This window comes from Neopsephotus bourkii, unplaced genomic scaffold, assembly GCF_033783945.1.
Source record: "Neopsephotus bourkii isolate Nb327-2 ecotype Australia unplaced genomic scaffold, CSIRO-AGI_Nbou_v1 NB_250, whole genome shotgun sequence".
In the NCBI taxonomy this organism is placed as follows: Eukaryota; Metazoa; Chordata; class Aves; order Psittaciformes; family Psittacidae; genus Neopsephotus; species Neopsephotus bourkii.
Window position 1 is genome coordinate 1,153,867 of NW_026900760.1, and position 18,550 is coordinate 1,172,416.

The 18,550-nt window shown below is 35.9% G+C and overlaps 1 protein-coding gene across 8 annotated transcripts in view; it reads left to right on the forward strand.

The window, feature by feature from the left end:
- NTNG1 (netrin G1) overlaps positions 1-14,398 on the forward strand; it is a 175,437-nt gene extending 161,039 nt beyond the window's left edge. For all 8 annotated transcript variants that reach the window (XM_061345978.1, XM_061345975.1, XM_061345969.1 and 5 more), the window contains one exon: positions 11,533-14,398. In XM_061345978.1, coding sequence (XP_061201962.1) covers positions 11,533-11,759 — 227 coding nt within the window. In that variant the 3' untranslated portion in view covers positions 11,760-14,398. The remainder of the gene's footprint in view (positions 1-11,532) is intronic.
- Positions 14,399-18,550: the final 4,152 nt, after the last annotated feature.

Sequence of the window (18,550 nt, forward strand, 5' to 3'; positions counted from 1 at the left end):
AATAAAGTTGTGAAAAATATGTAGGTTGCCTGTATGCAGTTTTCATCTGTATTGGTCAATGTGCAATAATGAATTATGAATTCTGACAGTGTACTTATCAAAACATTGCTTCTGAAAAGACAAATAAATAATCAGAGCCTTGGAAATGCTGTTAAGAGGCAACATAATTAGATAAAGACAGTTACTTTGTATTTTGGTGTGAACATATTTTGACATTTTTGCTGAATGATGTGGTATTACAAAGCAGTTTAAAATGTGTTTTCACTGGCAAAGTCTATCACATTACTTAAACCTGTGCAGCACACTGCAGAAAAACTAGAGTGCCTGAAAAGAATTGTGCTGGAAAGCGAGCATCTATTACCTGTGTTTTCCATCTAGTGGCTGTTCTGTCATAAAGATAAATGCAGAATGATACCTAGAGCAAGTCTGTGTGTAACAATAAATATTATTGTTGAAAACTATCATGAAGGAGCTAATAACTTTAATTATAATTATTTGATACATTAATTTATTAGTTCTCATTTTTGCCTAGTGCTACATGCCAGCTCTTTGAGTCATCTTACTGACATTCTGATGAAAAGAGTAGGAAAGTAAAACATCACACCATTTAAAACCCCACTTACTGGGAAGCTTATTATCATCCAGTATATCTCAGAAAGGAATGATGAGATAAGAATCTGGCTGTTAATCGTCATTTTTATTTTTACTGTTATAATTACAAATACACAATAGCAGATATATTTTTAAAGACCAAGATAAAACGGGGGGGGGACCCCCCCCAAAAAAAAAAAAAAGAAAAAAAAACAAACAAACAAAAAAAAAAAGAAACCACCAACGTTTGAAAATCTTTACCATGTTCCCAGTATATGAAGATGAAGCTGCAAAATTTCTGACAAGTAACATTAGAAGGAGGTACCACATGATATCAGTATTTCTAATTGTCAGTATATTTAATAATCTTATACAATTGCTTATAGCACATAAATGGACAAGAGTGCATATTCCTTTTTTAAACTTGATAGTTTATAAGCCTTTTCATAGCTGAAAATCTCTCAACTCCCTTGGAAACAGTAATTAACTCTGCTGCTGCATTATCTAACAGTACAATCTAGTAAACAGAACTGGAATACACAGGACCTGTGATAATTCCCTTCTTTTGTTAACATAGGCAGAGCATTTGATTTTCCTTGGCATCAACTTCTCCATTGTTCACTGGCAATAACAATTTTTTCTCCCAAGACATTTGAGACACCTACAGGGCAGTGTTTAAATCCCTATTCAAGAGCTAGCTAAACAAAAGCACTCTGAAGCACTTCCTCCACATTCAAAACAATAAAACAATTTAGGTTCAGAAGAAGATCTGATTCCCAGCACTGTTGCTTTAGCAAATATATATATATCCCTCACATTTCATATGTTTTATAAGAACTATATAAATGTTTTACCTTTGCATTGTAACTAAAGTTCACACAAACTGAATGCGCATCTCCTGAGGAAGCTATGCCATTTATTTTGCACATTGGTGTTGTGGTCTTCTATAGTGGAGTATTCTCCATGGCAGGGGGGTTGGAACTTGATGATCTTAAGGTCCTTTCCAACCCTAAATATTCTATGATTCTATGATTCTATTTTAAATCTCTGTATTTTGAAAAATGCACACAAGAGGAATACATACTGATAAATATAAACTTGGCTTTACCTATGGTCACTGTAACATAGCTATTTATGAGTCACACTTATATAAGTCTGACTCCCTTTTTCTAGTTACATACCCATTCCATTTTAATATCTTTGACATTTATCATAGTGTAATTCAAGATTGCTGATGTTTCCATTACTAACACTACTTTATGTCATTTAGAACTTGATCATAACATACATTTCCAGTAGATTTTGTTACTAGTTCAAAATGCTCCATGCAATTGGCTGTAAGCCAAAGTAGCAAGAAGAAAGTTTGCAACATTCAAATTATTATCACATATAACTTTAGAAAAGCAGTGTTCAAAGTTTAGCACAGCATGGATATAACGTATTCTGTGTAAAAAATAAATACAAGTAAGTTTGCGTAGCCATTACAAAGCTGCTATTTTGAATTCAAAGTATTTTTCAACACAATATTTGTTATAAGCAGTAAGTACTGTAAAATAAAATTTGCAAAACAATCCTAACTCCATCTGAGTGATACTAAACTAATTATTAAAAATCTAGCCTTTTATTAACACCCAAATAAGGTCATACATTAAACTAGCACATTAGCTCATTAGTCTCCTCCTCTTTAACAACACAGTATGAAGGCTTTTGCACAAATTGCCAGAGTACACATGTGCACAGATGCATCATATTTTGGAAGCACAAATTTAGGAGAGAATATTTGTTTAAAAATACTGTCATTATATAATATGAGATTACGATTCAATCTTAAGGTTCTCACTCAGCAGTTCTATGAAGTAAGTTTTGCCTATAAAGAACTCTAGGATCCAGGGCCATGCAGGTGTTTTAATCATACCTCAATCATCCAATATTTGTCCTCAGATTAGTACTATTGTGGGAGTAATGTCATTGTTAGCAGAAGCCACCAATATATCCTCTTTCACCACCTCTTCCCTCCTCCCACCCCCCCCAAAAAGATATAATTATTAAAATAATTATAATTCCCCAAGTCATTGGGAAATATTTCTAATTGTGATCATATTCTCTGATTTTCCTGCCCAATAAAGTAATAAGCGTGAGGGACTATTTCATTGGTTTTGAAAGTCTTCAATGCAGCATTCATTGGGAAGAATGTCAGGAAGAGAAACTTTTGTCTTTGTAAACAAAAAGAGAAATTAATTGTGTTCTTTTGTGTCCAAAACAGTATTGCAAGTCCAAAACCCTAGGAGCTAAGGATACAGGAACATTCAGCCTGTTATATAATTCATAATTAGGTATTTGAATTGCTGACCTTTGCACGCTCCTGCTTTGGTTTGCTCTGCAGGCTTTCGTCTGCCTTTTTGTGCTCTGTAAAAGCAATACTTGCTGCAGGTCTGTTTTATAGTTCTTGGAAACTTTAAGGAGAATACCGTTGTCATGCATGAAGCTCAAAATACTGCTGTTCAGGTAAGGACCTCCTGCTAGCTTTTTGGGTAGAACTGAGCTGCTTAACCGTAAGCGTCCAGTGCACTGAACAATGGAAGTTGGTGGTTCCATGAGGAGACAACAGATCAGGATCACGAAAGAACTGGTAGGAAGTGGATGGGGAGCAGCAGAATAGGGAGCTCCCCAGCCAGGTGAGCAGAGCAGTAACAGGGTCAGTCACAGCCTACAGAGTGCTAGACCAACCTCTAGTAGCAAGGCAGCTCTGGGGTCACTCCAGGAGGTGCAAGGCCAGGATGGGCTGAGCCCACCAGGTCACTCAGGCAAGGACCAAGGCAAGGAACAGAGTCCAAATGCACCCTGGGCTGGTGGACAGAGGGTGCTGGAATGGAAGCCTTCAGTAAGGCTTTCCACAGCCCTTGCTCACAGCTTAGGTGTTTCCACAAAAGCCATCTCCAGTGTCAATTAGAGCCAGTGTCGAACACAGGAAGGGGAAATAGGTGCCGGGTGGGGAGCCTGCCTGCAGGAAGACTGATCACAGCAGCCAGAGCTTGCCAACATACACAGGGCAACGGGAGCTGCCTGAGGTACCCCACGGCAGGCCTCCTACCACCAGTCCCACAAGACTAAATCTCTCATAGGTCTTCAGATACACCTGCCAGTTCCATGTAAATGTCTGAAATGCCTTCTGGCACCTGTAATGGCAGTAGCTGCTTGTATTTAGAGAACCAAATCCTGCCCTCCAAGTGTTCACAGGGCCTTTTAATGACCACTTCATCTTCTGCATCTGAGGAGTTTTTGTGCTTAGCCAGTTTTTATTGATAGTGGTTACATCCAAACCCTGACCTTGCTGTTGGCATTAAACAAAAAAAAGCCATGTAGTCTCAATTGCTTCTCTTCCTTGTTAAGGAAAGAGATGACAGATCATATAAGAATGTTCATTTATCTCCAGGAAGATAGGAATAATGGCACTGCAGCTTACAACTTTCTAAGTGGAATATGAATGATAGGGGTATGTAGTCCCTTTTGAGCAACTAAAGCTATCATGTAGTTTATTGCTCTCCTGAGATTATGTTAAAATATGATAAGAGTCATACCAATTCAGTGATGTTCCTCCAAAAGCAAAACGGTAAAGTATGGGGAATTTTTTTCCCCCCACTTTGGGAATCATTCTGTTTCAGAGAAGTATCAAAATGGAACCATCAAAATCAGAAAACAGAAAGGTTAATCAATCACTTCCTGAAACACATAAAGATTGGAAGTTATTCTCTCAACCATAAATCTTAGATAACTAAACCTAGGTTTCTTTCCAGACATTTTAACAAGCTGTCTTGTGCTGTTTCTACCAAAGCTGCCATGGCTTCTCTATCATGCAAGAGTATCAATTCCAAAATTCAGTTCTCCTCCTTGTCCTTTTGACAGACTTATTGCTTCTCATTATCATTTATTAGTTAAATCCAAGGATTTTAGGTTAAGGATAGAAATGGAAAATGAGAAAGCATAGACACAAGCCATGAAATTGAGTAACTTTCTATCTCTGCTATCCTTACACCATGGTTAAAATAAAATCTGTTCTGTAGAGGATTTTGCACATTCAGTAGTACAACATAATCACCTAAGCTCACCCGTTTGGATGCTAGGATAAATTGGTACCTATTTACAGGAGAGAGGAATCACCATACATTCTGTGGCTGTGCGCTGGGGAGAACTGCATAGTAGATGCATCTTCTTGTAGAAACCGAAGACTTTTCCTGCAATTTGATTAGAACTGCCTTAGCTTTGAAGTGAGAATTGTGCAGAAAAAAAAAAAAAATAAACCAGGCAAAAAGATCTAAAAATTCTACCAAAAAACTATCAGCACAGCACATCCGTTGCCCAGCCAGGGATTTACCCTCTGCTGACTTAATAAAACTGGTTTGATAAAAAATAAAAAAAAAAAACTGTAAAAAGTCAAGCATCATTTCAATTGTGCCTCTAACAGGCATTTCTCAGACAAGATGGAGATGTCTGCCTTTATAAACTACTCTCACTTTGTTGATGTTTATTCCCTTGCATCCTTGGCAATATAATTAATCACAACATTGTTTCAACTTTGCACCAGAGACCTTTGTAGTAACGTTTGTCATTTTATGACTGTAATTTTGACACAGTAAGATATGCTTTAGGCTTGTAACATGTCTACGCTGATTTATTTTGTCTTAACTTCAGAATGTGCCTTGATAGATAAGAACAAACCAGTTTTCTTTTCATGCTATCAAAGCATCTACCTTATCTCAATTTGACAGTATCTTAAGATAGTTTTACTGAACTCACTACAGCACATGTTGAATTAGGGTCACTTAAAAAAAAATCATTATGAGTATCTCATTTAAAAGACCAGTAGCTGTTTTTCATACAAGATATGTCTGTGGCTTAAATCATCTAAACTCTGAGTGACAGTGGCACATGTATTCATGGCAGGGAAATTTTTAAAAACCATTTGGCAGTAAGAATAAATGAAATTCTAATAATAGTCTAAGAGTAGATCTAATTGGAAGACAAACATGGGGAGAAATCTAAGTAACAAAACTTCCAATTCAGTTATTAACCACTGGTTATTTAAATGAATAAGATACTCAAGTTATAAAAATTTGAGTCTTTGTCATGTGCTGTGCAACACTAATTTTTAACAACAATAGTTGAAACCTTTCTGAAGAAATCTGACTACTTATAAGCTTTTCCCATGTCCTTACATCCTTATTCCTAATATTTACTGGCTGAAATCTCATGTGTCAGTGGAGCTCCACATAGAGATCTTTGACACATAGCAAGTATATATTGTATTTTTAGGATTGTTTCCAAATAATGAAAATGAGTTGTTGTTAAATCTGGCAATTTTAAAATATATTGATTGTGGTCACTAGTATTCTGGTATAATTAGAAACAATTTTAAACCTTTGCATTTGAATCAGGCTAGGTGGTTTGCATTCCCCACTTCCATTAATGTCTATCTGAAAAACTGTGGGAAAAATATTACAAATACCTTCACAACTGCAGAGGTTTTCTTGTGCATGTTGGCTATATGTATGTGTAAATGTCCGTCTTCTTGTTAGGCATACACACTATCTTCCTCATTTGTTCCAATATCCTTTATATTTTGTAATTATTCCTACCATTTATTGATTAAATGATCACATATTCAGAGAATAATGCATGTTAGCTGCAGAATCTTTATAGCATTCATAGGAACTAATTATGTATTTGACAAGAAATCACTTGTGCTCTGCCTCAATTTACTGAACTTGTTTATGTGGTGAGATGAAACTTCCTAATTACTTCCTTATTTTTTTCATGGCATTTCAATGTGCTGTTTGCAGCTGTCTATTTATAGACAACCACTGCATATATTGAAGCTACCTATAAACATCATTACTGAAAACATAGGTTTCACTATACTTGGTTTTTTACCCTTTCATTATGCCAAGGCAGAATATTTTGTTATCATGTGTGTTGAACACTTACTCATAAGTAAATTCAAATAACAATATTTTACAAAATAAAAAGTACCAAGGAAACATGCATTAGAGGGGACAAAAAAAAAAAAAAAAGTCAAGAATAATTTCTTTAACCACTAAACCTGCATGCTTTCAAAGTTCTGAACAACGGTGGAATCCAAAGTCAGAAGCTTCTTATAATTTCAGTAGTGCCATTGGTACAAACTACTGATGAACAGCATGGGAAATTCACTGCAGTAGAAGTAGGGTCAAAGCTTGCATCAGTGCTTTAAAATAGAGCAAAATGTTGTATAATATATTCAGAGCTGTCAACTCACCAACCTGTCCAGGGAATATAATACTGATCTGGGAGACAAAAAGGAGAAAAGTGAAGAAAATGGTTTTTAAAAGAGAGAGAGGGAGAGGGAAGGCTGTAACAAATGATACTGCAAAAAAATCACGCTGAAGAAAAACAGTGATGGAAGAGATCACACAAAACATTGCTTGAAATGAAAGACTTCAGAATTTAAGAAAGGAAGCAAGGACATCTAATAAAAAGTTTTCTTTCTGTGACTTTGTCATTAATAGTCCTTATGCTGTTCCCACAAACAATGAAAATTTCATAATAAACCCAGGTTTTGATGAAGAAAGAGAACACCATCTATCCCAGATCAGAAAAGATGTCCTTTTGAATATATTCATTTCTCTTTCCTTAAGTCAATAGCCTGTCCTTTCTCATCTTCATGTGGCTGACCCACCTGAATAAGATGCTACTGTAGGCAAGCTGCACAAAAATTAAGGCAGCACAAAGGAAGGCACAGGATTTAGTTTTTCCCCTCTTGGATGGCCTTTGTGAAAGACAAAGGTAAAAGAAATTTTATTTAAGTCAGATAGAATATTGGTTTTCTGTGTGAGCACCAGGCAGACCAAAAGCCCTGGGCATGTGCTCTGAAGCTGCCCAGACACAGCAGTAGGAAAGAACAAAAGCCAGCAGCACAATGCTGTGCCTGAGGTGGCCCACCAGATCGAAGAGAACAAGACTTCCACTCGCATTACTATGTCTATATTGCTGCCTTAGAATAAAACTAACCACAGCTATCTATTTCTTTTCTTTCAAGAAGCTGCAAAGGTATTAAAGTTATGTTTTGATCAGCCTCAGAAATTTTCATGTATTATTCAGGTTTGAGCATTTAAGAGGAAAGGAGGCATTTGTCAGACAACTGTGCTAGTCTCAATACATTTTGTCTAACATCCAATATAAATTCTGTGAAACACTAGCACATCATTTACACCTTGAACTGCTTGAGCTGGTTGAAAAACTGGATATTTCTCTCATTTTCCTTTTTTATTCCTTTTCCAAATGTAATAACATTGTAATTACAAATCAATAATATTTTGACTTATGGAAAGACATCTTTCATCATCACTCATAATGGTATTACCCTAAGAAAGAGGCTTCAGTATTTTATTAATAATTACCTTGGAAAAGACACATTTTCATTAAAAATGATAATATCTCTTACTAATTGCATAAGATTGCTGGTTTGAGGGTGAGGAGCAGGGGTCGCCCCAAGGACAGAAAAGCTTCAAATAGCTATCCATTTTGACATGTGGCTTTTTCTGTCTCCTTTGTAGAGTGTTTTATGGATCCCATAATCAGACCATAGCTTAGATTGTAAATTGATGAATTATGAAAATAACGTTAAAAATTTTCCTTTATTTTACTTTAAATATTTCATTTCCCACAGTAGCACAGATCTGGAGACTGTGCACAGAAACATTTCCCCAAAAGGTCTGCAAAGTCCTCCAAGGCAAATATGATACATTTGTTTTGCTTCTTAATGATCAGTTTTATGTCCTGTCTTCTAATAATGAAGATCTACCAACAAACCCACAGCTAGCTCATCCACACGAGTCTTAACAGTCATGTGTGATTACTTCAGAATTAGTTCTTTCACTTGCATTATTTCTTTTTCATTCTTTGATCTTAACACCTGATACCTTTCAGATTAATTCAAACTATTTTTTCATTATTGTTACTCTTAATGATGAAGATAAAGCAGAGCTTGTTTAACACCTCTCAGCGGTGGAGGCAGCACTTCACTGCTTGGAGTATAAGAAGGGGTAAGGGCATGTCAGGCAGTAGAAGGTAAGAGGGGTGCAATGGGCAAGAAAGCCCTGTTTTGTAAACCTCACTGTTCCTGCTCCTTGGGGAAATGAAAAAGTCAAGGGCCAAGCACAGGCTGGGGGTCCACCAGCCCCACCTGCACCCACCAGCACCAGCAGCTCTCTTTGGGCTTCAACGCAGTGCAAGGGGTCTGCAAGGTCCTTGCCCTTTGTCCCCTGCTCAACACCTCCCAGGTCACTGCCTTCACGGAGAAAAGCCTAGAGCCAATTATGAAATACAGTATAACACATAACCTAAAAAAAATACTGTGTTAACATTAGAAACATTCTTAATTTTTGTAACAACATTTTATATACTTGTCTTGCTTTGGTCTTGGCACCATGTCGACTACTTCAGTTTAAGGCATAAACTATGTTTTAAATTCCAGTCAAAGTGCTTTTCTTTATGCTGCTGATGTGCTACACTTATTAGCTATAGCTAATCCAATTCCTAAACTCAATAAACATGGTTATTTAATACGAGTTTTAAAAGTAATCCTAATTATGCTTTCAGGAAGGTGGAAATGGTTTTAGAGTTGCTCAGAATAAAAATAAAACAAAATTGGCAAAAATAAATAATAGGATTTCAGGACATTTTCAGATTGTTTCATTTAACTTCCAAATCACAATTGCTATCTACATGATACATATATGTGTGTACATATGTGTGTGCAAAGATGAAACTAAGGGAAAGGAGGCTGTGAAAATACAGGATTGACAATTCAAGAATTTTCAGCTACATAGGGAAAATAGGGAAAATCTTGATAATGTATTCTAGGACAAACACAAAGTGAAATATCCCATCTGCTGTTTAAGAAATGGTATTTAATTAGCCATTGAATTCCACTCCATTATTCAAGGCAAACAATAGTCAGTATTGATGGGACAGATATTTCGCATTTCCATTGCCTGAACTGCAGGAAGCATCCCAGCAATAAGTAGCCTAAGACAAGCAGATTCAGTAGCTGTACCATCAGGTTTTGCACATTGATACTGCTAAACACATACAATATGAATAAAGTCAGCTTCAAAGATACATAGCTTTAGTTATGAAGAGATCTAACTCAAATATTGACTTCAAAAATAGAGGGGTTTTTTTCAGCCTGTTAACATATTTTTCTGGGTTGGTTTTTTTTTTTTTTTCCAGTGATTTATGATTCCTTGTACATAATATAAACACTACGCTTTGTAACTTATAAAACTTAAAATTCAGACATTCAAACTGTCATCAATAATATGTGGTTCTTTGCACCTTAATATTCAAATTACAATTCAGAAACTGGACAACGTTAAATCCATAGCTCTTGTAAAAACCTTCAATTGCTAAAGGAATCACTGAAAAAGATCATTTAACTGTTTTCTCCCAGCTGCACCTGTCAGTTTCTAGTACGACGAGTTGCTATTTGGCCCATGTGGATACAGAACATTAGAAAGCAGTTGTTAGAGAATCCTAGATTGAGAAAATTATTTTTCTGAAAGCAAGCCAGAACAGGTAAGATAATCAGGAAGTTTGCTGGTGCACAAAATTGTATAGATTTATGTAGAAATACGTCACTTCAGAACTTGCACTCTTTCAGTTTTAGTTCTCAGATTATATGGGTTGCTTTTAAAAACAGCTAAATTAAGATGTATAAAACTGTAGCTCTGTTTAGCAATAAATAGCAATGTTTAAAGCAAAATTAACAATATTTTCTCTATTCTGAATTATTTAGGGTGTTTCTAGGCTAAGGTATGCATAAACAGCATATAATATTGAGTCTGCTTCTAAACCAAATAAACCTTCCCTAATGATCTGCGTGAAAATCTTTACTGTTACATTCTGCCTAGATAGTAGGTGCTAATTCTTTACGAAGATCGCCTTTCTTATGGAAGACAGAGCTGGAACCTAGCATATATTCTACTAGTGATATTGTCTGCAATAAAACACAGATTCACACATTTAAGTAGTATGTTCCTCATATGTCTACATATTTACCTAGTGAAATATTTCAATTGATACCAAGTAATACAAAGTACAGCTGCCAGCTTTTCAAATACAATAAAACTTTTGCCTGCATTGTTTTCTCTTCTGTCAAATCTGAATTTGGAATTCGTTATATCAGGCTAAATATATAAGATAGCTTAAGGTGCCAGCTACCAAAGTAGCAAATCTAATTAAGAAGCAATATTTGATCTGTAATGGAAATAACAGCCTCTTTTATTTCCATATGTATATAGCATATAATCCCCATCAAATAGCATGCTGAATTTCCTGCCTGTGCTTGCCTTCTTTTTTGCATAATTTTTTCAGATCATTAATACGTGCAGTTCCCAATTATAAAACCCACTTTCTCACACAGATCTTTTTACTTCAGCAAAATTACATTGGAGTTTTAACCACTGTTCATGCTTTCCAAAAGCTCTAGATACCTTGCCACCTTCAAATAGTGACATACCCACCTATAGTTCCAGTACAGTAATGCCTATAAAAAAGCAGACAGTGGCACAAGGCAGGTATTAATATTCATATTCTTTCATTATTAATCATAATTCACATTAACTCATTAATGTTGTCATAGTAAGTGGTCTGAAGTCAATTATATGGTTTTCCCATACTACAGTTTAAAGAAAAAAAAAAAACGGGGGGGGGATATTATGAGAAAATGCAAATAAAATAAAAATTTCAGACTTGAAATGCTTAAAAAACCCACATCCCCTGTTTTCACATCTCAGGATGAGAAGAAGCAGCAGTGATTTCATGGGTTTAGTGCAGTGTTTCTACTGTAGATGGACTTATATTTATTCTACTTTTCTTTCCCTCCCTCCCCTGCTGTCTTTGCAGCAAATGTATGTGACAATGAACTACTGCATTGCCAGAATGGAGGAACATGCATCAACAATGTGCGATGCCAGTGCCCTCCAGCTTACACTGGCATTTTATGCGAGAAGTTGAAGTGCGAAAGGGATCCAGGAGGCTGCAGCCAAAACTCCGGCCAGGGGGCAATATCACACAGGCCTCTATTACTGCTGACTGCTCTACTAGGTGCAACTGGGCTTTGCATATGCTAGACTCCGTATGGTTGATGGCATCACATTCAGACTACTCCAAATGAATGTGCCACATGAAAACAAAACAAAATCCAAGCGTTTGCTACTGAAATTCAAAAAGGAAAAAAGAGAGGAAAAAACAACCACATACAAACTAAGAAGGCCTAACTGAACTAAGCCATATTAATCAGTTACGGACAGGGCTATGGGTCAAGACTGTTCACCTCTGGCGCAAGACAAGTTGGTGGCTGCCTATTCTGTCAAATCAATGCCAGCTGCAAAGCTTACACAGGACTGAGACACCTTTGACAGCCCCCAGGATGGGAATCGGAGCTAAAAAACATTTGCTACTCCTGTATGGTGCACGACTGTACCTCTGCCCAGTATGTGGACCAACCAAATAAAGGCATTCTTTGCTGTCAGTGCATTGTGGGTATAAGGAAATCTGTAAAAGCTGCCATATTGGCCTGCTTCAGTCCCCAAAACCTTTCCAACCTGTGCTTTAGTGAACGTTGCTCTGTAACCCTTGTTGGTTGAAAGATTTCTTTGTCTGATGTTAGTGATGCACATGTGTAACAGCCCCTTCAATAAAATTCAAGCCAGTCATATCCTTGTATACCTTAGCAGCACTGCATCAGTAAGATGCTGTGTTCACATACTGTACAAGAGTGACTATAGGACAAAAAGTGTATTTATCCTTTTGTATTCAAATGAAGTTATTTTTCTTGAAATAATGTACAATGTAGATTTTTTGTATTATTGCCTATTTGTGTTACCAGACAATTTGTTAATGTATTTAACTCTAATCAGATAAGAGAAAAATATTACTTTTTATTTAGTCCTTTTCTTTTTCCTTTCGTTTAATTGCGCAGAGATTTCTCTGTATGGGCAACGTGCTGGCATCAAAGAATATCAGTTTACATATATAACAAGCATAATAAGATTCCACCAAAGGACATTCTAAATGTTTTCTTGTTGCTTTAACACTGGAAGATTTCAAAGAATAAAAAATTCCTGCATAAACAGTTCCAGGATGATGTATTGCTATTTCTTAAGGCCTTTTTAGCAAACAAAAAAAATTTGATCCTTTTTCCACCTAAAAAATAGATTCAACAGTAGATATTCTATCATAGCATTCTAACCTGGTTTCGGTTTTACTACTGTCATTATTTTTGCAAACAATTTTAAAGGTAAAGAGAGTCGTTTGTTAAAGGAATATTTTGTCAAGTCCCAAGCTTGGAAAACATATAAAAAGTTTAATAGTTCTCACCTTTGTTCTCTCAATTCATTGCAGAAATTATTCTGAGTCTAATTTACAGTGTATTACAGAATCTAGTCTTTAATTCATTCCATTTTTGTGGGTTCTGGCAGTAATGAAGTAGATATAGTCGCAGCTTATATTGTTTTTCCAAAAGCTTCATTAAAATATGTTTATATATGTACAAGTCTGCCTAAGAAACTGCAAAACCAGGAGCAATTACCAAAAAAAAAAAAAAAGGCCAAGATTTAACTTTTAATAAAGTCAAATTTAATATTTAGAAGAATGTCAAAATATACAGCAGCAAGTAGATAAAAAGTGCTGCTCCAGCAAATAAAGTTTGTTTCAAGTATTGCCCAAGGTGTAATAATTTCTTGTTTCTGCCTTTTCTTGGGCCAATTACTGAGTGTGACAGAAAAGGGTAGAAAGAACAGAGAGGCAAGCCAAAACCACAGCAATGTTTCAAAGCCCTGAGAAAAAAATATAAAGTTAAAAGGTAAAGAATGCAAATTCACTTTCTGGCAATTTTCATCATAATGGCTATAAATATTTTACCAACATAATAGCCTGGTGTGGAAAACAATGAGCAAAAGAAAAGTTCCTGGGAGAAATAAATCCCACCTGGCTGCCTCTTCCAAACGGTGAACAGAATTTGGGGCACTGCGTTTTCGGGTAAGCTCTTTTTGCTGAGGAAGCAAGTCTTGCAGGACAGTACCCAGCTTACAGAAACATGTATGCAAATCAAGTCTTCATTCCTAAAAGAATCCGATGTTGAAGACAACAATAGGCTGGTGCTTGTTCAGGTTGTTATCTTGGCCCTTCACGTAGGATGTTTACTATTCATACTGCCACTCTCGGCGGACGAAATAAGATAAAGCAAAGATAAATAAGGAGTTTGTTTGTCAGCCATGTCCTACATGAGGCTGTGGATATATATTAGAAGGATGGCCATGACAAAACCCAGAAATTATATTGCAGACTCAATAAGAAATATAAATGTTAATACAGGTGACAAGCAGAGCCAGAGATTTCCTATAATTAAGTGGATTTCTAATATTAAAATGTGGTATTTAGGGTTTTTTTTAAAGTTATTACCACAGACCAAATTCAGACTGTGCAATTATTGGGAAAAGATGCACTTTAATTGTCATTATAAACTCTGGGCTTTGTGAAAGTGCTAAGAAAACATGTTATGCACGTCTGGTTAGAAGGGATTCTGCCATCAGTGCTGAAGTATAATGAATATCAGATCTCAATCAATTCAGCTGCATTCCAATTTCATAAACTTATGACCTTCTAAACCAGGGCAGAGTATATGACTTTCCATGTATTTAGCTACCATTCTGTGCATTTTAACTCTCCCTCACCTATTAACAACATTACAATTTTATAGCGGAGTACATTCAGTGGAAAGTTTCCTTATCTGTCATCCTTTTCTTCCCCTTCATTATTTTCTCCTCTGAACTCCACATAACTTCACTAATTGAAAATTTTGAATATAAGTTCCTGCTACTCTGTTCCAAGTATATTTGTAAAATTGTATATGCATCTTAAAGCGAGGAGATTTACATCAGTCAGCACTGCTTTACCTGCCTTTTTATTTAATTCAGTGGAAAACGAAGGCAGATCCTGTTCCCCATTTCAGGAGCTGTGAAGAACAACAGGATTTTAGTTTGTAGTAAAACATGGCAAAAGGAACCTAGTGCAGAATTATTATTTCCTGTATGATATTTCTTTCCTGGAAGGTTTAACATCCAAATCTGACCAGGCATTACATTGCTTAGTTGTCCAAATTATAAGTGAGTACAATGACCTTAAACCTAGCACTCAAATAATTTATGCAGTCCTATTAGTTCCAGTTGTTCTGCTAATTCAGTCAGTCCTTGTCAGCTTCTAATTCCTATGTTTCTAAATAGAGAATTGGTTCTGATCCAGGATTCACACATTTCATGTCTGAAAATGGAGCACCTTATGACAAGGTGCTTCTCCCTGACAAGGGATTTCCAGAAATTTCCACTTCAAGCTATCCATCTTTTTCAAAGGAACATTAATGGAAAGGCATCAGTCTTAGTGCTGCATAACTGTTTCAAAAACAAACTATCCAAAGGAAAAAAAAACTAGTCAGACAGAAATTGAACCTAGATATTGACCTCAAATGATAACTGATCTAATACTTTATCATGACTGAGCCACAGATAAGTTACTTCATTTACTGAAAAGAACAAAAATATAATGAGCAAAAGGCTCCTCAAATATAGAAGGAGCTTTTATGCTTGCATATTATTTTATACATCTCTCTAATAACTCTAAGATACCAGGGGGATTTGTTATAGCCTCATTGGGATTCTAGGTTTATTAAACCATTGAATTAACTAGATTCATCCATGCATGAGGTTTATTCACCTGTGAGAAATTTGAATAATATTTTTCATAGAATATGCAAGACCAGATTTTCAGCCAACCTCCAGACCAGCCTTCATGTTTGTACTTGCAAATGCAAAGCTACAGATGTAAATATTAACACATAATCAATTCATTCCTAACAAAAACTGTAAGCTTAATCATTTATGATGGCAAGCATTTGTCCACCACACACAGATCTGGTGATATAAATCAGAAATTTTATATTAGCTAACTTAATACCTTTCCCATCATCATGCAGTATCAGAAAGAAAAGGATGTAAGAAATACACACATAACAAACAGGCAGAACAGCAGCATTCTGCACCATATGGTGCATTTCATTTAATGAAAGTTCATCATCAGTACAGTATGTTCACCAAGACACCATTTTTACCACAATATGCAATAGACATAATTCCAGTACAAAGCGTATGTTTCCCTTCCATGTTTTTCTGGCCATTATTATCTGTACAGACCCAAACATATACATGATGAAATTTTACAGCCTCAAGGAACAAAGACTGACTTTTTCAATCTGTAGACCTAAATAGCTTGTAAAGGCTTTAGGGTTAAACTCCTGCATACATTGCCAGCTAATACTAGTTTCTGATAATGGTGCATGTCATGGAAATGCACTGAATCAGTTTCACAGCAGTCAGTAGAACCAAAAGTGACTGCCTAGTTACAGAAAACAGAACAGGACAGTGTTAGTCCTGCTCTTGTCAGCAGGGGTAACCGCATCTCACCTGGAGACATTTCTAGGCAGCACTCCCCCATCAAAACTATTGTGTGCACATTCTAGTTACAGTTGACAAGACTATACACAATGCTGCTTAATGGAGTTTCTGTACACGTGTTCAAGTGTATTGTTGTCACTGGCAATACAACTTTTGTACTAGAAGTGAACCATTGTTGAGAACTGGAAGTAATAACACTATATTATGGGAGAAGAGGGTCAGGAGTGGGTTTGGGAGCTACTGCTTGTTTGTTTTGAGAAGAGAAGACTGGTTTTGAGTGAGCATTTTCTTTCCCTCACATAGTGCAATTTTGACTCAAGTACTCTGTGCAGGTCTTTGACCTGAGAAACCAATTACTAGTAAGTTAAACTGACATTTATAGGACTGAACAAGACCTCTCAAGAATAATGGTGCCAGTTCAATCCTATATACTGGCAGTCTTTACAGTTCAAGACTGCCAGATAGGCTCAGGATGGCATACTCTTCCTCAAACAGAAGAAATATTAAAGGCCTTGCTAGGGGTGAAAGGGTCTTTAGAAGTCCTACATATAAGTGTAAGAAAGTTAAATTTACATATATACACACAGCCCCACACTGAAGCCAAAATCTCTCTAACTTGGATGCTTATTCTGACAGAAACTGCCTGATTTTCACAAATACTCCATGTTCACAACTCCCAGAGGCTGTGCCTTACTATTACAACAAATACACAGTGTAGTGGCTTCTTCTGGTCTAGTGGAAGAGGAAATAAAAGTCTTTCTACATCATACTGTATTTTGCAAAGCAACATATGTGATAATCTATGAAATCAGTGCATAGAAGAGTTATCCAAAGTTTATAGTAGAAATCTCGAGTGTAATATTCTTCGAACACCACATTATGAAAAAAAAAGTTGCCTTCTATTTTTGGGGAAACTCACAATTAAATAACAAGTTTTTTCATTACTAACTTAATCCAAGTGATGTAATTTACAGAGCCCACAGCTGCAACCTGAAGTCAGAACTCAGAAAGCAGTTTGAGGTTAAATTTGTTCTCCAGAAGAAATATTGCAGGTTCACAAGTTACATTTAATACAGAAGGGAATCCCAACATCATCACTGCAGCCTACATCTGGAGGTACTAGGGTTACTCCTGATCTAACAGGCATGCTTAACTGTAAGTTTGCAGGCATCTCTATAAATCCAACAAGTTTTGAGAATTCTGATTATTGCTCAACAAAGTCTGAGTCTTTGTAACAACTACAGTGAGGCTTTTTAAATTCTCAAGTTGTCTTTAGCTGTCTAGTAATGTGTATTCCAAAATACCATTTCTGGGACCACTGGTTACTCCAGAAATCATTTTATAACCTTTAAAATCATGAATTTTACTTCATCTATAATCAGACACTCATGACAATAGTTTTTTGATTATAATATTGATTAGATAATGGAGAGGAAAGTTTAACATTGTCCTCTACACAGAATCATAGAATCATATACGTTGAAAAACCAACTTAAGATCATTGAGTCCAACCATTAACCTAACACGATTAGGTCCACCATTAAAACCATGTCCCTAAGTGCCATATCTACCTGTCTTACATATCTTTGTTCTTCCTTAATACAGAAGTAAGACACAACTCAAATCTTAACACAAGTGATATCTTTTGTCTTTCATCACCTCCATTTTCAGTGGCATTCAAACCTAGGTCCCTCATTTATTCTACAGAAATTTTAGTATTTTCAACTTCTTCAATGTATTGCCCAAACCTAAATATTCTTAGCTATGTTGCAGAAGTGAACATTAACAAACCACAAAGCTGAGTAAATAAATACAAATATATGTTTTTATATACATATATAATATTTCTATTAATATCCTCAAAACAAAGTTGACAAAATTTAGTATAAAATACCTTCAAACAATTTTGCTGGTGTCCTGGTTTCAGCTGGGATAGAGTTACTATCACTATACAAAGCATTTTAGCAAATATTTCCTATTAAATAGGTTAAAAAGGGGGGTTTTACCCACTTGTGATAAAACCTGGCATACAATCAATCACCAGCCGATGAAAATCAAAGAGTTTTCTAAGTGATCCCAACAGAACAATATTCATAAAAGTGGTTCACACCTACTGTGCTAAATCCAAAGCTAATTGGTATAGTGCAGTAGGGTACATCTGGAGGATAATACTGCCTGTAACATAAAGATCAGTAAAAGTCTTAAATATGTATGCATATATTGAATAATTCTGCAACTGTGAGTTTCTCATTCAGCTCCATAACATGAGCTTTTTTTTTTAATAAATTTTTCTGGATAGGATATCCATTTTTTTTAGATTAATGTGTTCTCTACATTCAGAAGTGCAAGACCACTTCTCCACAAAACTAGCAATAAACTTTATGAGATGTACACTCATTCGAGCCTTTACTCTG